We start from the raw sequence: 22,285 nt of genomic DNA, 5'->3' as shown, positions 1-22,285 counted from the left end.
GAATAGTGGCCTAGTGACCACCCAGGGGAAGACAAGGGTCAGATGGGCAACCTGTCGCACGAGGGTGGCAGGGCAAGGCTACAATGCCCAGGACTGGTAGAGAAGCTGGGACGTCTGCCTGGATGAGAGATACCCAGTGTGAGGCAGAGTTCTGGGCTTTCATATTGAGGTGGGGCATCCCAGGAAAGGGAGATTAGGTAAGCTCTGTACAGCTCCAGGGCTATGGTGGCAGGTTTTGACCTAAGGTATAAAGGACCTCCTCACTGTCTAGAGTGCATAAGGACAGAATGAGACAGGGAGAGGAGGTGATGAGATTCCCATCTTCTGAGGCATGAAAGCAGGGCCACTGGTGTGGCCAAAGCCATGTCTTTGACATTCCCCCACCGTGGTCTGTGATGTTCCTGCTTGGAGGGGTCTCCCTGGGGCACATGGTCCTCGGGAAGCTGTGGGGTGTGGAGAGCTGGGGAGGCTTGCTATGGTAGACGCTCAGGAGATTGAGAGCTAGAACTCTGGGCCCTGGGGTTACTCCTGGCTCATGACCAGCCCCGCAGGTCCCTCCACTCACTCAGAGCTTAGCTGAGCTGTCCCATCCTGTAGGAAGCCCCCCCCCCCCCGCTAAAGTCTGGGATGTTTTTAGTGGATTAACATTGTCTGGGGACTTTTCTGCCTGTCCCTTGTAAGAACCAAGAAAGAAGTGCTCGTGTCCCCAACATCCACCACAAGGCTGACACCCAGCAGGTACTCAATAAATGCTTCTCAACTAGAAAGGTGATGGCAGGAGCCCAAGGAGCAAAGCCAGAGAGGTGCAGTGGTCCAGGGTGACACTGTCCCCCTCACCTGGAGCACAATGGCTGGCACTGAGAAGATCATGGCTTCATTGAACACTGGGTTGGGATCATCTCTCTTCACTGCTGTCTTCTTTTTGCTCATCTTCCTCCCATCCTGCAGCAGGTACACCTTGACGAAGGGGTCTGCAGATGGGTGGGGTGGGGTGAGGGCCAGTGCCACACTTGCTTGGTTCCAACTCCCCAACCCTTCATTCACTATTGCCAGTAGCTTTGCCATTGGAACTTCATGATTTTGTTTGTTTATTGTTTGTTTAGAGACACGGGATCTCACTGTGTTGCCCAGGCTGGTCCTATCCCTGGGCTCAAAGGACCCTCCTGCTTTAGCCTCCTGAATAACTGGGACCATAGGTGAGTACCATGGCACCCAGCTCTATAGTATTTTAAATCCCATTTTACAGATCAGAAAACTGAGGCTTTTGAGGCAAGTCAGGCAAGGGCTGGGGTCTGGACTGGCAGCCTGCCTCACAGCCCACACATTCCCCTCATGTGATGCTCTGCGGAGCTTGGCAGACCCATCACTTCCTGTTCTATAAATGGCTGAGCACAGACGTCAGCCATGAGTCACCCAGTACCACCTCAGCAGGACCTAACAGTGTACAGCTCCGAAATACCAAGTCACCGTCTGGCCATCAGCTTTTGCCCACTGGGTGTTCTTGCTGCACATGCCTGGACCTGGACTATACCCACTTTAGGCTTGCAACTCCCAGTGGTTGGGGTCCCCTCTTTGGCTACCCATTATAGCTGCCTTCATGGGTCCCTGCTTTGGGAGGGACAGGAGGCTCTTGTAGAGCTGGGGTACAGGTCCTGCCTAGTAACCATATGAGATGGTGGCCCTGGTCCCTGTTTGAAGTCTGGGTTTCTCCTGTGTCTCTGGGAATGGAGTGTCCATTGTGAACTCCAATTCTGAGAAGCAGGTGCTGACCTTGGTTCCTTGCCCAGTGCCCAACAGCCTGAGTCCTGCCTCCTGCTCTCAGACTCCATCACTGCTACCTGCCCATCTCTCTGCCCTCATGGGGTCCCCCTGGCACTCAACAGGGTTCCCATGTTTCCCCAGCTGGATTAATCTTCCCACCAGCCATGCCTGGCTCCTGAGCTAAGCTGAAGCCACGGGGGCCCTGGCCCTGTGCCGCACACATGCTGAAGTGGCCAGGTGCCCATGACACATGGCTGGGCCACATGGTGGAGCCAGGCAGCCAGCAGGACCTCACCTGCTGTGGTCTTGTCATTGGTCCAGATGAGATTCTTGGCCTTCACCACGACCACAGTGAGGCGCTCAGCTGTGGGCAGGTAGCTGAGGGACAGCAGGATCTCCCCCACCGCATCAGCAGCCTGGGGGGACAGGTGTGGCTCAGAGGGCTTCTGTCCCCAGGACCTCAGAAGTCCAGGGAAGAGTGGAAACTTTTCTCTCCATCGAAAAGTTGCTGCTCTTGGGACCCCTTACACCCAGGCACTGGGCTGGCAGGATGGAGAAAGGGGTCCCGCCCCCTTGCCACACGTGATTGTACCACCCCTCCTTTGAGCCAGGCGTGGCCCCTGCCTTGGAAGGGGGTTCAGAAGTTGCCTGTCAAACACATCAATCAAATGCAATTTTGTTTCCTCCTTCCAGGCCAAAGAAATCTTTCTGTGACAGTAGTCCAGAGAGATCCAAGTAGAATGGAATGACATCATTTGCTTAAATGACAATTATGTACCCCTGGCATTTTACACTTATAAAGACAAGCCGAAGCTTGTCTGCTTTGGAACCAGAGCTGTGTGTTCCTAATGGAAGTAAGTGTAGCCTCTGCAAGTTTGGTGGAAAAGACTGTAAACAGTAGTCAGGATTTTTTTTTTGTTCTTATTGTCACTGGTTACAGTAAGTAGTTTCCTCAAATGTGGCTCAGGTCTCCTCTGCTCTCCTAACGACGTCAGGCTGTGGCAGAAAGGACAATGAAGTCCCTAGTTGGAAGTGTACGTGTGTGTGCTCTGTCCAGAGGTGGACAAGCAGGTCAGACTTACCTTGTTCTGGTCCTGTAAGTAAAGCCAGCCACTGAAGGGCTGCAGTGGGAGGTCCAGCACGGAAAGCTTTAGCTCCACCACCCCTGTACTGATGTTCCTCTCATCCTCGTCAATGCCGAACACGGAGAACCGCAGGCTCTTCTCCTCCAGGGCTGTGGGGTCCAGGGGGATGGAGAACTTCTCATCAAAGAAGATGGAGTAGGCATTCCTCTGGATCTGCAGCAAGAAAGGGTCATGGAGGGCACATGAAGCTGAGGAGGTAGCAGCCAGGGGCCTGGAGGCCGTAGCAGGGACAGCACTAGACACGGAGTCTAGAGACCTGAGGCAGACTCCCTGTCTTGCCCCCACAGTCTCAATGCCAAGCCTTCCTTTGGTGGCTCAGTCTTAAAGGTTTAAAAGTCCCACGGCCTTTCCTCAGTGGTGGCCAATATAGTGGCATGGCATTCAATGCTCCCACTATCTGGGCCCAGTGAATCTTCTTAGTGTCTGTGGCACCACAGAGCCCTCACAACACTCTGGTGTTGATCTCTGTCTCTCTTGCATCCACTCCAGTCCTGCCTGGGTCAGGCATGCAGTGGGGTGGGGCAGTTGTCTGGGGAGTCACCAGCCCATGTCCCAGGCCCATGTCAACACTGTGGGGTGGATGGGTGGATGGAGGGGCGGACAGGTGGCTGGAGTGACTAGGCAAGGTGGGCAGGCTCCGTTTCCAAGCTCAGTCCTGTTTTGTGGGTGCCACTGGCCTTCTCCCAGGAAGCTGTGGGCAGGTCCTTGGCTGAGGCACACTTTCGGGCGCTGCTCCCCACTCTGGGGAGGGGCTGCCTTAGTCACAGTCCGTGATATTTAAAGAGAGGAGTTCTCATCCCTGGCACCTTCTCCGAAGCGGGGGGGCTGCCCTGCATACAGCAGCTGCCCACTTGGTGGGACTGATTGAGTTGTGGTGCTATGAAGCCTGCCTTCCTGGGAACAAATCCTCTACCTCCTCCAGCCACCCTGGCCATACTCTTCTGTCACTGCCCAGCTCTGGTAAGGATCCTCCTACAGTAGCCCTTGGGAGCCACATTGTTCACATAGTCCCCTGATTGAGACTCTTCCAGACCCCCTTGGCCCCTGGGACAAAGCCCTCCTCCGGCCTCCTGACCTTGGCATTCAGGCTCTTTGTGATCTCTGGCCCCATCTCTGTCCTGGCCAAACTAGTGTCCTGGGTGTTCCCCGTCCATGGGGACTCAGGCTTCCAGCCACCTGGGAGCCTGAGCATTGTGCTTTATGGGCACATGGGTAAAGGAGAATGGGAACCCTGGGTGTGAGTCCCTTGCTGGGACTGTCTTGGACAAAGCACTTTCTAAGCCTCAGTTTCCTCGTCTGTAAGCTGCTCCAATGGTCCATCCTGTTGAGCTCAGGGGACTAATGAGAGATCATGGATGCACTGGGCTCTGTGGGGCAGGTGCTCAGCTGAGTGTACATCAGGCTGTGGTGCCTCTTGTCTGCCAATGTCCCTACTCAAGGGACATGTGAATGATCCAGAGACCTTCAGGTGGCCCAGGCCATGGGCAGCACAGATCAGCCTTGACAGCAGCTCTTTATTTTCCCAAGAGCCATATAGAACAGGGAGTAGGTTGAGTGAGGACTTGACCTGAATTAACCCATCCCTTCCCCCAATAACTATGATGCGCATTTGACAGATCACTGAGCGCTTATGTGGCTTATGCAAGGTCACACAGGTAGGAAGTGGTGGAACTAGGATTTGAACCCAGAAATCAGGCTGCAATTTGACTCCTTGCCCTGCACTGTACTGCCTCCAGGAAGCCAGGCCACCCGTCCCCCCTCTGTGCCCCCTGCTGGTGTAAATTCTAGACATTCTAGAGTGATGGGGGCAGAATAGGGTGGGAGAGAGATGACAGGGCCAGGCAGCCGGGATTCAGTGTGGTAAAAGTGACCGGGCACAGGTGGGCACAAATCCCTGGGAGAGTCAGAAAACACTTGGTCCTTCAGTCCTCAGGCTCCTCCCATCTGGCCAGAAGTCATTGGGTGGCCACCTTGCCCATCTCAGAGGGCTCCCAGCTATGGACCCCAGCTAGCATGGAGCCACCTGCTGCTGGGCAGGAAGGGTCATTTTGACCTGGCTCCCTCTGTCAAGGAGCAGGGACTTTGGCCCTTTTTCTTCTTCTTCCCTCTTCTCCTTTTCTTCCTTCTTTTTCCTCCCTTTTCTTCTTGTTGTACTGGGGACTGAACCCAGGGCCGTCACATTGAACTACATGCTCAGCCCTTTTTATTTTGAGACAGGGTCTTGCTAAGTCATTAAATTGCCCAGGTGGGGCTGGAACTTGCAGTCTTCCTTCCTCAGCTTTCCAGAGTGCTGAGATTACAGGTGTGTGCCACCACACCAAGCCTCTGCTCTGCCCTTCTTTACTCTACTGTGGGCCCTAGGGGCTGACCTACACAGACCTCCTGTGTCAACCTGCCCCTTTGGCCTCTGCCTTCCCATAGGGTCATATGCCAGGGTCACCAGAGGGAAACTGAGATCCTTGTCTGCAGTATTCCTGGGGACTGACCACATCTCTTGACTAAAGGGCACAGATCCTATCAAGGGAGCCATGTCCTTTAGAGCCCAGAGCCTCTCTTTTACCTTGTTCCTTCAGACCTCCCATTAATTGGGTTAGAAGAGCCGGGGATGTAGCTCAGCAGTACAGTGCCTGCCTGGCAAGTGCAAGGTCCTGAGTTTCATCCCCAGAACCAAAAAAAAAAGCGGGGTGGGGGGGGTGGGGTTTAGAGTACCATCCTCCTCCTCACTCACAGCACAGTCAACAGCCCTGTCATTAAGCTCTCCCCAGTTAGCCAGTTGAGCAGCTCATCCCTGTCTTGCCAGGCCCCCGTGTGACACGAGGGCAGATGTGGAGATGAGCAGTTATGGCAGGCACACGGTACTCTCGTGATAGGAAGGCCAAGGATTGCACTCAAAATGCGGCTTTGTCTTTGGGACAGGACTGTCAGCACCTTCTGCTCTGGATCTGCATCCAGGGCTGCTCTCTAGCGCCCCCATGGGATCCCGCCTGGCCCTGCAGGGTGGCTCTCTGCCCGCCGCAACCTCACTTACCCGGGAAATGACCACGATCTGCTCCTCGGGCAGCAGGCTGACACGCATGAAGCAGGACTCGAAGCTGGCCTCCTCGCGCTCCAGGAGGTCCTTGCCCTGCAGCACGGCCACATGCAGGGTGTGGGAGGCGCTGTCGTACTCCATGCTCACCTCCACCTGGCCCAGCGTGAAGTCCTGCCCAAAGGTGTTGCTCACGGAGGAGATGGAGTTCAGGGAGTCGGCGGACTGGGACTTGCGGAGGGTGCCGTAGGGGGCCAGGTCCAGCTCCCGGCCCATCAGCTCCAGTGGCCCCAATTCGCTGATGCTCTCAAAGGTGTCCTCGATGCTGAGGCTACCTTTGCGGCTGGGTGGCCCCAGAGCGCTGGCCCGAGGGGCATTCCAGGCAGGCGCTCTCTGGGGGGTCAGCAAAAGGGACATGGAAGCATCACAAGGGCTCCAGGTACTGTTTTACTTTTTTTTTTTTTTTTTTTTTTTTTGGTACCGGGGATTGAACTCGGGACCTTGCGCTTGCGAGGCAGGCACCAGAACCACTGAGGTAAAGCCCCGGCCCACCAGGTACTGTTTTGTTTTTAAGGTACTGGGCCTTTGTACTGAGGTACATTCCCCAGTCCTATTTTAAATTTTAAGACAGGCTCCCACTAAATTGCCCAGCCTGGGTGTGAACTTGTGATCCTCCTGCCTCAGCTTTCAGGAAAGCTGGGACTACAGGCATGCATTACCATCTTTAGGAGCCAGCAAAGAGATACCATAAACTCTGCTCATTCAAGGTCCCTCCAAGATCCGCTTTTACAAAACCAGTACACTCCTTAGCTAGGAAGGTCCTTATTTAATGTTATTTTGTGTTACCAATAACTATATTGTTCATTTTCTCTCTTTTTTTCTGGTACCAGGGATCAAACTCAGGCAAGTGCAGTGCTGCTGAGCTAAAACCCTAGCCCTCATTTTCTCTCTTAACCAGAATGTAAGAAAAGGTTTTTTCAACATGTTTATTTATTGGGACAGAATTCCACCAATAAAGATGTGAACTGCAGTGATGCTTATAATTCATTTTTGAAACAAGTTGTCACTATGTAGTTCAGGCTGGCCTTGAACTCACTGTGTAGCCCAGGCTGGCCTCAAACTTGTGGCAATCCTCTTGCTGCAGCCTCCCAAGTAGTGGAATTACAGGCATGTACCATCATGCCTGGCTGCAGTGATGATGAAAAGGAAAAGCAGTTAGCAATCTAAGTGTCTAGCAGAGGGGGAATGGGTTACACTATTAGGAGATGGCCACTCAGTAGATGGTTGAGTAGCCTCAGAGGAAAATTACAAAAATGTTCACAACACAAGAAAGCTTTCATGTTGGGAATCACCCAAATATTTGAACTTTTCTCTGACTTAACCTTGGGATTTGAGAAAGCAAATGCCCTTATCATAAGCATCTTCCATAACTTCCTTACTGTTATTTTTAACAGCCCCCAATTTTCCATTAAGCAGGTAACTATAATTTATTTTACTATTTCCCTACTGTTGGACACTTACGTTGTTTCTAATTTTTTCACATATATAAACAATAGGGCCAGGGATTTAGCTCAGTGGTTCTGCTGCCTGCCTCACAAGCGCAAGGTCCTGAGTTTGATCCCTGGTACCAAAAAACCCCCCAAAACAAGTATAAACAATGCAGCATCAAATAGCTTTCTTAAAATTCCTGGTTCAGAAGACAGTCCTTCTGAGAGCTTTTGATATGTTGTCAAAATGCTCTTTGGAAAAGTTTTTCCAATCTATATCCCCCAAGAGTATGAATGATCCCCTGGGCACCCTAAATGAGTGAGCTTGAGGGACTAAAAACTCAGTACCAGATGCATGCTGTACTCTCCGGAATGTTATATGATATCTGAAACATTTTCTGCAAATGAGATACCCAGCAATACATATTGATAGCCCTAAAAATGTTTGCACCCCCAATACAGTAATTTCACACCTGGGCACCCATCTAAAGTACATTATCCCAAATGAAGACAAAGTTTCACATACAAATTATCTGTTGCATTATTCAGAGGGTCATTTAGTAAATCATGGGACACGCACAAAAAGGAACTGTAGGCAGCCATTAAAATGATGTTTATGCCAGTTGTTAACCATAGAGGAAAATACTTCATTTAGAAGTGAAGTAAAAAGAGTAGGGTATAAAATCCCATGGAGATGTGATACCCACTGTATAAAAAGTACACATGGAAAACAAAGGAAGGGAGTAGATTAAAAATACTGGAAAGAAATATATCAAAAAGTCAGTTTAGAGCTGGGGTCACTGGCGGCTCACATTTGTAACTGCAGCACTTGGGAGGCTGAGGCAGGAGGATCTTAAGTTCAAGCTCGGCCTAGGCAAATTAGTGAGATGCTGTCTCAAAATAAAAACAAAAGGGTTGTAGACGTAGCTCAGTGATAGCGCACCCCTGGGTTCAATTTCTAGTACTGAAGAGAGAAAAAAAGAAAAGAAAAGAAAGAAAGGAAAAGAAAAAAAACTTTACAGTTGGGTAATGGTGGTATTTGGGGAGATGGTTTCCCTTTTATTTATTTATTTTTTTGTTTGCAATTGAATTCAGGACCTTGTGCTTGCCAGGCAGGTGCTGTACCACTGAGCTATATCCCCAGTCCAGGTTTTTATTTATTTATTTATTTTGGTGCCGGGGATCAAACTCGGGTCCTTGTGTTTGTGCAGCAGGCGGTGAAACCACTGAGCTAAATCCCTGGCCCAGCCCAGGTTTTTAAAACTGAGTGTTCATTCATTCAACAAGTATCTATTGACTCCCTGGCACTGGGCTAGGAATAGGAGATCAGAGGGGGACAAGGAGGTCTGGTGCCCATTCATAGGAGGACATTAACCAGGACAGAGCCAGAGTGGGGGAGGGGTTAGTGGGGACTCTAGGCATGCACCTGAAGGAGCAGGACCCTCACCTTTGGCCTGGCCTCCAGGTAGGTCTCACCATACTTCTGCTGAAGATACCTGTAGTCGTAATTGGGGAACGGGGAGGGGCTGGGGAAGCTTCCTGATGTCCAGAGCTTCCACAGGCTCACAGCTGCGATTCCCAGCAGTGCCAGGGCCCCTGCGGCATAGACACCCACCTCCCAACCAGGGGGGCTCTTGATGACTGCAAGGCAAGGGTAGCCTCTCATTAGCAGGGTACAGTGGTTACAGACCCCCCACCCAGGGAACAGGTTGTTCAGCACAGACTTAGTCACAGGATGCCTTTTTATTTTTATTTTTTGGTACTGGGAATCGAACTTGGGACCTTGTGCTTACGAGGCAGGCAGCAGAACCACTGACCTAAATCCCCAGTCCCAGGATGCCTTTTTATTGAGTGCCTACTATGTGCAAGGCTCAGTGCTAGGTGTTGGGGATCCAAGACTGAAGGACACACTTTCTTGTGATTTCTGCTTCTACTTCTATGTCCACAAAAACATGCATTTCTACTTGGGGAGACAGTAGGCCAAAGCAGACGAAGGGCTGTGAACTATAGTTAGGTGTTCTTTAGGCTATAAGCAAATAGGGTTGTTCTTGGTTCTTTGGTTCTCTGACCTTATAGCATTCAGGGGACTGTTGCTTCCAGATAATCAAAGCAGCCTTTTAGAGTGTGAGGGAAGAGGATGGAGATTTAGGGGAGAAAAAGAAATGACCTTATTTTTGCCTTAAGCCTTCAGGACAACCCAATATCCACCCACTAATGAGTAGATAAACCAAAGGTATGTATCCCTGTAGTGCAAGTTATCTGCCAATAAGAAGGAATAATGTGTAATAACATGGATGAACTTTGAGAACATCATGCTGAGTGAAAGAAGCCAGACACAAAGACCACATATTGTTTAATTTTATTTACAATCAGCCCTTCCCCTGTGTATGTGGTTTCCGCATCTGCGAATTCATCCAACCCAGATGGGTTCTATGTCGTCAGGCCTAGCATGGCTGTATCTGTACAGAACATGTGCAGGCTTGTTTTCCTTATTTCCTTATCATTACCCCCTTAACATTACAGCATGACAACTATTTCCATAGCATTTCCATTGTATTTGGTGTGCTAACATCTAGATGTGGTGTAAGGTATATGGCAGGATATACAGGTTACAAGCAAATGCTACACCATTTTATACAAGAGACTTAAGCATCTATGGATTTTGGTATCTGGGGGTCCTGGAACAAATACCCTGAAGATCCTGAGGGACACTGTCAATGGAATGCCTAGAATCTGCAAATGGGGGAAGTTGGGTGAAGGATGGTTTCTTATGGTGATAAAAAATAAAAATGGATTGTGCAGCTGGTTGAACAGTATACTAAAAACCATTGAACTGCGTACTTCAAAGTGGGTGAATTGAACAGGACAAGGATGTCCACAGTCACTACCCTTGTTCAATATACTTCTAGAAACATTAGCCAGATCAATTAGACAAGAGAAAGAAATAAAAGGAGTAAGGATGGGAAAGGAAAAAGTTAAATTATCATTATTGGCAGATGACATGATACTCTACATAGAAGACCCCCAAAACTCCACCAAAAGACTTCTAGATTTAATAACCAAATTCAATAGTGTACCTGGATACAAAGTCAACACTCAAAAATCAATAGCATTCCAGTACAAAAATAACAAACTCACTGAGAGAGGAATTAGAGAAACCACACCTTCACAATAGTATCCAAAAAAATTAAATACCCAGGAATCAATCTAACAAAGTCATTAAAAGACCTTTGCATGGAAGACTACTGTCCTCTGAAAAAGGAGATTGAGGAGGATATCAGAAAATGGAAAGATAGCCCTTGTTCTTGGGTAGGAAGAACCAATACAGTGAGAATGACCATACTTCCAAAATTGTTATACAGATTTAATGCAATCCCAATCAAAATACCAATGACATATTTCACAGAACTAGAGAAAACAATCCTAAAATTCATTTGGAACCAGAAGAGACCTAGAATAGCAAAAACAATTCTAGGCAACAAAGGTGACCCCATAATAACAAAGCTACTGTGATAAAAACAGCATGATACTGGCAAAAAAAACAGACCTGAGGATCAATGGAACAGATTAGAAGATGCAGAAACAACTCCAAACACACTCAGCCACCTTATCTTTGACAAAGGAGCCAAATATCCTCACTGGAAGAAAGATAGCCTGTTTAATAAATGCTGCTGAAAAAATTGCCTTTCCATATGCTGAAGATTAAAACTAGACCCATATCTTTCACTATGCACTAAACTGAAATAAAAATGGATCAAGGATCTAAATATTAAAACAGAAACTAAATCTGCTGGAAGATAGAATAGGTAGAACTTCTGAAGACATTGTGTAGGCAAAGACTTTATGAACAAAACCCCAATTGCACAGAAAATATCACAAAGAATCAACAACTGGGATCTCATCTTATTAAAAAGCTTTTGCATGGCAAAAGAAACCACCAACAGAGTGAAAAGACAACCCATAGTGTGGGAAAAATTTTTTTGCCAGTTGTTCCTCAGGACTAATATATAGAATGTATAAAGAACTAAAAAAAAAAAAAAAGACTCCCCCCCCCAAATTTAAAGAGCCAATCCAAAAATGGGCACCTGAAATGAACAGACACTTCTCAGATGAAGAATTAGAAAAGCAAATAAATACATGAAAAAATCTTCAACACTGGTCATTCAAGAGATGCAAATTAAAACAATGCTGGGCCAGAGATTTAGCTCTGGTTCTGCCGCCTGCCTTGCAAGCACAAGGACCCAAGTTCGATCCCTGGTACCAAAACAAAACAAAACAAAAAACAATGCTGAGATTCCATCTCACTCCAGAAAGAATAGCTGTTATCAAGAAATCAACCAATAACAAATGCTGGCAGGGCTGTAGGGAGAAAGGAACCCTTCTGCACTGTTGGTAGGAGTGCAGACTGGTGTAACCACTGTGGAAATCAGTGTGGAGAGGCCTCAAAAAACTAAAACTAGAGGTTTCATTCAACCCAGCTAATCCCCTTCCTGGTATCTTCCTGAAAGAATTAAAAGCATCACAGCACAGTGATATATACACACCCATGTTTATAATGGCACAGTTTGTAATAGCTAAATCTTGGAAACAACCCAAATGCCCATCAACCAACAAATGGATAAAGAAGATGTGGGGTTTTTTTTATACAATGAAGTACTACTCTGCCATAAAGAAGGATGAACTTGAGACGTTTCTAGCTAAATGGATGCACCTTGAGACCATATTCTTTTTTTTTTTTTTTTTTTTTTTTTGGTACCAGGGATCGAACTCGGGTCCTTGCACTTGTGAGGCAGGTGCCAGAACCACTGAGCTAAATCCCCGGCCGAGACCACACTCTTAAGTGAGATAAATTGGACACATATGTTTAAATACCCCATTGTTTCTCTGATGTGAGAAACCAAAGGTGGAAATAAGGATGAAAATGTATAAAAGATATTGGGAAATGGGAAGAAAATGTTCAAATGGGAAGGGGGACAAGGAGGGGGGAGGGAGAAAGGAAAGAAGGGATAAGGAGAAAATAAGAGACTAGAAGGAAAAATGGAAACAAAGCTTTTGTAAATGAGGGGAAGAGAGGTTTAAGGGGGAGGGAATGGGGAAAGAAGCAGCAAGATATATCATGTACAGGTACAAGTTCCTTAGGATGAATGTTATCATTATGTATATCTAAAATGTACCAATAAAATTTTTGCTTGGAAAAAAAAAAGTGGGTGAATTTTATGTAGGTATATCTTACCTCTCAATAAATCTCTTACCCAAGACCAACAAACAAACCAAGAAATCAACTTGGCTAAAGTGAGAGGTGGCCACAGGCTGTGCAAGACTTGGAGACAAATCCAGACACTCAGATGCCAAGTGCATAGCTTTCCCTGTCTGCACCTCCCTGTCCCCAAATATAGTGATTCGTTCTCCACTGTGTTCAGAGACCTCACCTGGGATGGTGGTTGGCCTCCCTCTGCAGGAAACCTGGCCCTGCTTTCCAAAGGGAGGCATGCTATGCTGGGATTCATTTGGCAGAAGGTCACATGAGTAGCAAATACAGTTCCCAGCACTGCCTCTATACTCAACCCATATGGGGAAACTGAGGCATAGAAAGTCTGGCAGCCAGGCTCCAGAGCAAGCAGGGATAACCAGTGCCCCACCCAGCACTGACCTGGCCTGGTTCCCTAGCAGCAAGGCGGAGAGAAGTGGGGAGGGCACTTCAGGGGTGGAGCTCTATTACTGCACATCCACTGAGGACCTACTGTGTGCCAGCACCCTGTGGCCAGGGGGAGCCACGGCTGGGTGAGTCAGCCCCAGGCCCAGTTTCTGTCTTTCAGTAGCTCACTGTCTAAGGAGGATGGGGGACAAATAAATAAACAAAGCAGGGTACTAGGAATTGTGCCCGAAGTAGCACAGGAAGGCTTCTAGGAGGAGAAATGTGTGAGCAAGAAGTGTTACTGGCCAAGGCAGCCGGGGTGGGGATGGGGGTTGGGGTGCTGGGAGTTGGAGGCAGGCAGAAGGGAGAAGGTAAAAGGGCCCAGAGTGAGCAGAATGCCTAGTGGGAGGGAGAGTGAGAGCCACTAGGGGCTGGAGGGGCTCTTTGTCCCCACTGTCCCAAAGCCCACCACCCAGGAAAGAATCGTGCAGTGGGGCAGCCCCTTCAGCAGGACCATCCCCAGCCAGAACCCACAATCTCTCTCCAGGAGAGGCCCAGCCTTCAACCCAACATTCACCCAAAGTGTGATCAGGGTGCAGGGACCTTGGTCCCAGGCAAGTCACCCAGCCTCTCTGGACCTCAGTCTCTTCATCTGGAAAATGGAGATGATGACAAAAACATCCCCCGTGTGGTGATCCCACCCTGGTGAATTGGTGAATTTGTTTTGTTTTGTTTTGAGTATAAACCCAGGGCCTTTGCATTGAGCTACACCCCTGGCTCTTTCATTTTTTTATTTTTGAGAGAGGGTCTTGCTGAATTGCTAAATATCCCAAGCTGGGTTCAAATTTGTCATATTCCTGCCTCAGCCTCCCAAAGTGCTGGGATTGCAGGTAAGTCCCACAATACCTGGCTTCCTACCAATGTATTCTGAGGAGAAAAATCCCAACAATTTTATGTGTGGTATGAGTCATCCAGGCTGTATTTATAACAGAAGAAATCTGGAAACAGCCTAAAGGTCCTACCAAGGGGGATGGTGGGGGCCGACAGCACTGTGCTGTCATGGGGGAGAATGTCACCAGCCTTTAAGAACGACAATTGAAGTCATTGGGTTGGGCCTGTGGCAATGTGGAGAAACATTTCCAGCATTGTTAAGAGGAAAAAAAAAATCAATCCTCAACATGACAATTTGATGTAAAAATCACAGCAAATGGACAAGGGCTGGGCAGTCCTTGGAAAGCAGGCTGATTGGGTCATACATAGTGCTGAGGGGACTGTGAGGAAGCTAATGAATCCTGACCTCTCCTGAGGATAGAATGTGGCTTGTAGGCTAAACAAAACAAGAGATCTACAGGGGGCTCCAGGCCCAGGCATGACAAAGACAAAGCCCCGAATGGTTGATGGAGGGGGATGGGATAGGAAAGTGCCTGGTAGACTGGAGAGTGACATGCACCCTGTCCCAGAGGGGCCACACTGGGTTAGGCAGGGGCGTGGCCAGAGGTCAAGGCCCAAGGTCTACCCTGGAGTGGCAAAACAGAGCCAGACTCCCCTGCCTTGGAGGTCCTAGGTGCTAGGGGACGGAGGCCCAAATCTTGGTTAGCAGAGTAAGGTAGTAGGGCTGGGGCAGAAAAAGAAAAGCCCCAGGGAGGTGACATGAAATGACAATGGATATTCATTTACTGACTGATTTTGTGGAGTGTCAGACTTGGGCCAATATGGGAAGAATTCCCAAAGGAAGTGAAGCTAGGACCAGAAATGAAGAGGAGGGAGAGGAGGAGTGGGAGGACTGATAATAGTTCCCCTTAGAAAGCATTTACTGTTTATTATTTGCCAGGTCCTGCTTGAGCTCTACACATATATTGACCCACTGAGTCCTTGAAACAGTCCTTTGAGGTAGGTTCTATTTTTATCCCCACTTTTCGGATGGGAAAGCTGAGGGGCAGAGGGGTGAATTGCTGCCAGACTGTCTGGCTCCCAATATGCATTCACTGGTAACCTCCAACCCAGAATTGAGGGTTTAGCCAGGGAGAGGCGGGGAGAACTCCAGGTCCAGGGAGAGTTATGGTGGCACTGTGCCAGGTTATCTCAGGAATTCTCCCATAGCCCTGATCCCATTTTACAGATGAGTAAGTGGAGGCCCAGAGAAGCTTCATCACTTGCCCAAGTCCAATTGGGAAGACCTGTGAGTGGCAGGTGAAAAGGAAGGATTGCCAGCAGGGGTTGGGAAAGGTGATCCTGGCACATCCTGCAGCTCTCTGCCTGGCCTAGTGCAGGGCTGAGTTAGGTTAGCAGCTGGTGTGATGGGGTGTGCTGGCCTGGGAGTCGGGAGACCTGAGAGTGAGTCCTCATTTGGTATTATTGTCCCTTGCCTTGCTGAGGCTCGCTTCTGCCTGTAATGGGGAGGGGAGCATTGGGTGACGCCAACCACCACTAGCTGGCAGGGATGGGGGACTATGTCTAGAGATCCTGGCCATCCTCAAGGTTGGCACCAGATCTCTATCAGGGGACACGTGCACCCCAGGCATTCTCCATCCCTGGGCCAGGTGACCCCTGAGTTGCTTGTCCATGCATCTAACACTGACCTTCCTGGGGATCCCCTCAAGTGAGAGGGAGTTGCTTCTACAGGAAGGAACCACTAGGGCAGGAAGGTGAGGAAACCTCAGACAGGTGCCCACATGTCATCCTCAAGGCTGTGTGACCTTGGGTAAGTTACTGACTACTCTTGCCAGTAACACAAGGCCCTGACTCAGGTCCCACTGACACCTCCCACCCCAGGTGTGGCACAAGGGTCCCTTATGACCTGCAGGTATGATCCTAGAGGGGCCCACATGGGGGACTCACCACTCAGATGGTATTCTGCCACATCCACAGCCATGGTGCCCCCTGTGGTGGCTGGGGCGGAAAGGGAAAAGAATGTCAGTGGTGAGGGATGCAAAGGGTTACCAGCTCTGCTCCTGTGTCCTGCCGCTGTGGTACCTACATACCTGTCCCTTGGAGTTCACACTCAGCTGGAGGGGGAGTTTGGTTGAAGTAGAGTGTTTTCAAAAAATGACTTTTAATTATTTTTTTTTTGGTACCGGGATCAAACTCAGGACCTTGTGCTTGCAAAGCAGGCACGGTGCCACTGAGCTAAATCCCCTACTCAAAAAATGACTTTTAAAAATGGTTTTCAGGCCTCTTTCCAAGCACTTTAACACTACCTTTCAGGGTTGCCTGATAACGCACAGGATGCTGGGGCTGAGGATATGGCTCACTGGCAAGATGACTTCATGACATGTGCAAGGCTCTGGGTTCCATCCCCAGTGCTGAACAAGACAGACAAACCAGGATATCCAATGGCACTAGAAGTTCAGATTAGCTTTTATTTAAATTAATTAATTAATTTTGAGATGAGGTCTCATTCTGTTGCCCAGGCTAGTTTCAAATTCCTGGGCTGGAATGATCCTCCTATCTCAGCCTCCTTAGTAGCCAGGACTATAGATGCATGCCACCATACATGCCCAGATTAGCTTTTAGTATTGGTATGTCTCAAATATTACATGGAGCATACTTATGCTAAAAAATATCCATGGCTTAACTGAAATACTAGTGTTAGTGGATGTCCTGTATTTGTATTTGCTAAATCTGGCAACCCCTCCTCATCTCCATCCTAACACCACTAGGCTGATGAGCAGTGACTTTTGCCTGCCCAGCAGTGCAGGCTCCTTGGTGTGTTCATGGGCTGCACCTCCAATGCTTCCATTTAAATTGCAAAGAAAAGACCACATTTCCCCAATATTCTATTTTCAGTCCTTTCCCTGCTTGGGATAGTTTCTTCCCCACACTACCCTCCACACCCAGGTTTTATGAACCACTGAGGTGTGACTAGGTTCTTCTAGAAAGGTCTAGGAGCTCATACAAGACATTACCTGAGCCTGGGCAACTGCTTACTGTTTTATTATTACTGTTGCTAAGAAGTCAGTCTGGCTCAAAGATGAGTTCCAAGTGGGTAGGTGAGGAGAGTTCTGGAAAAGGGAGACAGGGATGAGCTGTACCAATTGAGATCTGCGCTCGGGGCACAGAAGGCCAGGATACCCACACCCTAAACTCTGGATTCCCCTGCAGTTCAGAGGTGCCTACATTCCAAAGGCCCACAGGCCCAGGAAGGTAAGGGAAATGTGTAAGAACTATGAGGGCTTGCTTAACCCTGGGTGGCTGCTTTCCTGTTCCAGTGAAAATGTCAGCCCAGCATAGCTGGATCTTCTGGCTCATTAAAGAAAAGCCAGATCCAGTACTTGGATTTGATTTGATTTGATTTGATTTTGGTGGTAATGGGGATTGAACTCAGGGTATCTGCCCTGAGCTATATCCCCAGACTTCCTTTTTTTTTTTTTTTTTTTTTTAAAACAGGTTCTTTCTAAATTGCCTAGACTGGGACTCAAGTTTGTAATCCTCCTGTCTTAGCCTCCCAGAGTGCTGGGATTACAGGCATGTACCATCACATCCAGTCACTTAGATTTTTAAATTCAGACTCTCCTAATATTTATTTTTATTTCTTTTTCTTATTTATTTATTTATTTATTTATTTTTGGTACCAGGGATCGAACTCAGGACCTTCCACTTGCAATGCAGGCACCGGAACCACTGAGCTAAATCCCTGGCCCTCATTTATTTATTTTTTGAGATAGGGTCTCACTATGTTGCCCAGGCTGGTCTTGAACTCCTGGGCTTGAGTGATCCTCCCACCTCAGCATCCTGAGTAGTTGGGACTATAGGCATGCATCGCCGTGCTGGGCTTCCTGGTTTTTACATGTTGCAACCAATTCACACACTGTTCAGGTGCACTGTGAAAGGCTGGTGGGCTGTGGGCTCATCAGTTCCCAACCTTGCCAAGTACTCTGTAGACTCTGTTTGAGATCAGCTAAAGGGCGAAGCTGAGACACTGGGCATTTAGGAATTCTGAGGTTCTCTCCAATCTGTGGCTTTAGCCAATCTGTGGCTGACTTAGTATCCAGCCCATATAGAGGTGCCATTAAGCCCTAAGGCAGATAGACAAGGGTACACAGACAGCTCCTGGCTCCAGCTCTCCTGAGGTTGACCCTCCTGTGATGAGACTGAAGGTTGCCATGGTGATGGGAGGCAAGGGTAAACCAGAGATGCTTCATTCATCCTTACCTGAGTGAATGTGCATCCTTGGGCCCTAGGCTTGAGATAACGATAACAGCCAACCTCCCCAAGCACTTCTTATGCACTAAGCTCCTTTGCAAGGACTTTGCATATATATGAACTCATTTAACCTTCATAACAATCCTTTGAGGTTGGCACTATTAAGACGTCTGGTTTGTAGATGAGAGTGCGGGTGTGAAGTTAAAGTAATTTGCCCCAAGCCACATGGTTAATAACTGCTCAATCCAGGCCATCTGGCTCCAAGCTCCTAACTTCTTTGTCTTTCTGCAGGTGGGCATATGTTTTCAAAAACGTTACTTAAGAATTGCAAGTCAAATGAGTCACTGTGTATAAGCCCAAAGTGGCCCTAGCCCCTGGTGGCCAGTCTGGACACACTGAAACACAACATGAACACACACCCCAGCCTGCCTCTGCCTTGCTGGAAATCCGGCAATGTCATCAGCATTCTTTCCTGCTTACTGAGCACGAACTGGCTTGGCAAGAGAGGCCAAGCTGAGACACCCAATGCCAGCAGCATGCTAGCAAGGGACATGTGGCAAGGCACACCTCACCATGGCACAGCATGCATTCTACATGGCAGAACCTCAGGCTATACCACGCCTCTGGTTCTGGGGGGACATTTTCCAGAATCCCAAACACACTCCTATCACAGCACCCATCCCCTGGGAGCTGTGACTGGGGAAGCTGTGAATGTCTGCTAGGCACACCTGCACACAGAAGTTCTCTCTCTGGTCCACTGTGGAGAGGTAGGAGCCAGAGTATATCTGGCTAAGTGGAGGGATAAGGCTAGGCAGATGTGGAGGCTCCTGTGGGACATCAGCTTACACCCAGGGTGTGCAGCTCTGAACCCCAGATCTCCCCCTTTGCTGTCTCAAATGGCCTAAGGCAATTTTCTTAGTCCCCCTGAGCTTCAGTTGTGCCATCTGTGAAAAGGGCTCATGATTGTCTGGGAGGGTGCAAGGAAGGTGGAAGGAGAAGGTGAGTGTGGCAGGTAGTAGCTGCTGTGGTTATTGGCTTGACCATAGTCTCAAAAGGGCCCCTGGTCTAAGCAGTGAAATCATGTGGACAGTACTGCTAGCCAGTGGATGTGTTTTATTTGCTTACAGTTAAGTGAGATATATTTATAAACTGAGAAATTTCCAATTAAAATGGATTTTAATAAAAGGGCTGGGGATGTAGTTCAGTAGAACATTTGCCTAGGATGTGTGAGGCTCTAGGTTTGATCTCTAGCACCACAAAACACACACACACACACACACACACACAGATTTCCAAGCTGGGCATGGTGGTGTACACCTATACCCTAGGCACTTGGGGAAGCTGAGGCAGGAAGATTGCTCATCCAGCACCTGTCCCACTGGCAGCAAAAGCCCCTAGCCAAGGACTTCAAATGCACCATCATCATCACCATTCCTCAGACCCCCAGGACAAATTTCTTATTATCTCCTCTCAGTGGAGGAGAAGGAAGAGAAGGAAGGTGAATTGGCCCAAGGTCACCCAGGCGTTGAGTGAGGAGCTGAGACCGGGCCAGGTCTGGCTCTGCAGCAAATGCCCTTAATGGCTTTACTCCCTCTCCCTAAGACCCCTTGGCTCCACCCAGCCCAGGCAACCTCACTGGGCTCCTGCTGGTGTCCTGCTGGAAGTCTTTCAGGCCAAGGGGCTGTGGCTTCAGCTAGGACAGGATACTGACAAGGCATATTGGAGGCCAGGGCAGCCAGTGATACACAGGAAGGAACACAGCACAGGCACTGCAGCTGAGCTAAGACTGCACCTCTCCTTCAGCCCCCCACCCCATCCAACCTATCTTCAGTCTTTGGTCTACACTGTGTGGAGCTTGCTCACTGGAAACAGCTCCCAGTTCAACTTTCAGCTCAATCAATAGCCCCTATTTAGCAAAACCTCCTACTGCTGTTTCTACACAATATATGCTAAGTGCTTAGTGCCAAGCCTGGTACATTGTAAGCACCCACTGCAGACCTCGTGATTGAATGGATTATTGGATCCCCATTCTACAGATGAAGAAGCTGGGGACTTGGGGCTCTCAGCATATGAATAGCAACACTGGGCTCTGTGCCAGGGAGAGATGGATCTGGGCCTGGGCGAGATGGATCTGGGCCTGGGCTCTGGCCCACCATGCTGACTTCTGATCAGGTGTGGGTGGGGGAGCACCCCACTTGGCTTTGCTGGAATCTGACCAAGGTGGAGGGCCCCTGCTAGGCTTGTCAGAAAAATGGCTTTCCAGGAATTTTGCACCTTGTCAGAGGAGGAACATCCCCACTCCATCTCATCTCTTTGCTCAGTACCCTCAACATGTCTCTGGCTGTCAAGTGGTTGGCTCCCCCTACCCCCACCCTGAGGTCAGCAGGTAACAGAACGACCGGGGCCGAGGGAAGGGGTACAGGGGAATCGCAGTCTTCCAGGCTGTGATTTTTTTTTTTTAGGACTTTTAGGTTTGATAACCCTTTTGAGTGCCTTCCCTGCCCCAACACTTTCAAGATAACCGCATCCAGGAGTCATTTCCCAAACAGCCCACGGAAACCACATTACAGACTGGGTGGGGCTTGGTGGTGGCTGACATTGGGTACCTACTGTATGCCAGGCACTGTACCAAGGACTTACCCTGTTACCTCTGTGCATCCTCCCTGCAGGCCTTTGAGGGGCTGCTGTTGCTCCCTGCTGCTTTGAGGACCCTTGTACTGTTAAGAAAACCCAGGCCCAGGAAATGGCTTTGGCCATAGTCACAGGTAGCTGTAGGAGACAGAGTCCAGGCTGACCCTCACAATCCCGAGCGCTGTGAAAAGGTTTTGTATTTCCAAGCCAGGAAGCAGGGGCTTTGAATACTTGTCCTGACTGTTCTTTGGACAGGCCTCATTAATTTGGGTGGGTCTCCTGCCCTTCTAGGGCCTCATTTTCCATTTCTAATTGGAAGTACTACTGCTGGCACTCTCCAAACCTATCACCCATGCTCACTCGAAGAGGCTGTCACTCTAGTTAGTGTGCAGCATTCCCAGGCTCTTTGCCATGGAGGTGGTCTCACTGACTGAGGAGGGGGCCCACAGTTGCTCTGAAGCTAGGGCTTTCCACGATGGTCGGCTCAGGGCCCCTCCACCCACAGGCCTTGCTCCCCTCCCCCATGTTCTGTCCAACTCTGCAGCCTTGAGGAGGTTGAAGGTCCTCTCCGGCTCTTCACACAAACCAGGGCCTCCTGGGGATGAGGTGCTACGTGCCTGACAGCAGAACAGTTCTGCAGACCCGGCATTTTGGTGAGGAAGCCCCCTCCCCGCATATGGGCACAGGAGTAGGGGGCTGACCCCGGAGCTACTAGAGGTTATGAAGCCAGGGCAGGGGTAGTGAGGACAGTCAGGGCGCTGAGTGTGAAAGTGAGGGGTGTGCGTACCGCGCGGGCTCAGGGGAGGTGTGTAAACAGCGGGTTGAGCCGCGTGTGTGCACACGCGGGCGGGCGTGTGGGGCGCGAGGCGATGCGCAGTGCGCGGAGTGGCTGGGCCGGTCAGTAGAGCCCGGCGTGCGCTGAGCCTGGCGTTCGTGTGCAAGCGCGGCCAGGGTGCAGACGCGCGGAGTGTGCGGGCCCCGGGTCCAGGGCGCGGGGAGGGGGAGGCGTGCGTCTGCGCGCAGGGAGCGTACCCCGCCGCGCGCCGGGGTCGGCCGGTGAGTACTCACCCGGGCTCGCCGAGGGGACCCGCTCTGACTCGGGCTTGGGCTCAGGCTCCGTCTCCAGCTCCGTCTCCAGCTCCGTCTCCGGCTCTGGCTCTCGGCTCCCGGCCCGGCTCCCGGCCCGCCTCCTGCAGCGCGCACGCACCGGCGCAAAGCTGGCCGGCGGCAGCAACGCCACCCCTGCAGTGTCGCCCGGCGCCCGCTTCAGGCAGAAGAGCGCGGCTCGGGTCGGGGGCTCCGAGGGGCCGGGGTGGCGGACAGGAGCTGCGCTGCAGTCCGGGCACGCTCCCAGGAGCCCGCCGCGCGCTCCCTCGCGCTCGTCCGCTCGCCCGCGCTCTCCCTCTTTAATTTAAAGTGACAACCCCGAGCGCTCTCCACTCCTGAGAGCCGCAGG

The 22,285-nt window shown here is 49.9% G+C and overlaps 1 protein-coding gene and 2 long non-coding RNA genes across 7 annotated transcripts in view; 2 read left to right on the top strand and 1 right to left on the bottom strand.

The window, feature by feature from the left end:
- LOC106009973 (uncharacterized) overlaps positions 1-11,484 on the top strand; it is an 18,646-nt gene extending 7,162 nt beyond the window's left edge. For both annotated transcript variants that reach the window (XR_002397375.2, XR_002397374.2), the window contains 2 exons: positions 1,104-1,196; positions 5,823-11,484. This is a non-coding gene — a long non-coding RNA (uncharacterized LOC106009973). The remainder of the gene's footprint in view (positions 1-1,103; positions 1,197-5,822) is intronic.
- The window catches only part of Syt12 (synaptotagmin 12), a 24,581-nt gene extending 2,296 nt beyond the window's left edge, over positions 1-22,285 (bottom strand). Inside the window, exons 1-8 of one of the 3 annotated variants that reach the window (XM_021264524.2) lie at positions 21,898-22,285; positions 20,839-20,967; positions 15,895-15,945; positions 8,869-9,062; positions 5,935-6,327; positions 2,844-3,059; positions 2,057-2,177; positions 838-971 (exon numbers count right to left, since the gene is read on the bottom strand). In XM_021264524.2, coding sequence (XP_021120183.1) covers positions 838-971; positions 2,057-2,177; positions 2,844-3,059; positions 5,935-6,327; positions 8,869-9,062; positions 15,895-15,928 — 1,092 coding nt within the window. In that variant the 5' untranslated portion in view covers positions 15,929-15,945; positions 20,839-20,967; positions 21,898-22,285. Of the gene's footprint in view, positions 1-837; positions 972-2,056; positions 2,178-2,843; positions 3,060-5,934; positions 6,328-8,868; positions 9,063-15,894; positions 15,953-20,838; positions 20,968-21,897 lie in introns of all 3 variants that reach the window. The other 2 variants (XM_021264523.2, XM_087205005.1) reach the window with 2 other exon arrangements.
- LOC106009974 (uncharacterized) overlaps positions 21,018-22,285 on the top strand; it is a 31,607-nt gene continuing 30,339 nt past the window's right edge. The window contains exon 1 of one of the 2 annotated variants that reach the window (XR_001183917.3): positions 21,018-21,482. This is a non-coding gene — a long non-coding RNA (uncharacterized LOC106009974). Of the gene's footprint in view, positions 21,483-21,660; positions 21,886-22,285 lie in introns of those variants that run through there. The other variant, XR_002397376.2, reaches the window with a different exon arrangement.

The sequence above is a fragment of the Heterocephalus glaber genome, unplaced genomic scaffold (genome assembly GCF_053883595.1).
Source record: "Heterocephalus glaber isolate CG9 unplaced genomic scaffold, H.glaber_assembly_v1.0 deba00000594, whole genome shotgun sequence".
NCBI lineage: Eukaryota > Metazoa > Chordata > Mammalia > Rodentia > Bathyergidae > Heterocephalus > Heterocephalus glaber.
The sequence above is the reverse complement of the archived record's forward strand: the minus strand, read 5'-3'. Positions and strand labels throughout refer to the sequence as shown.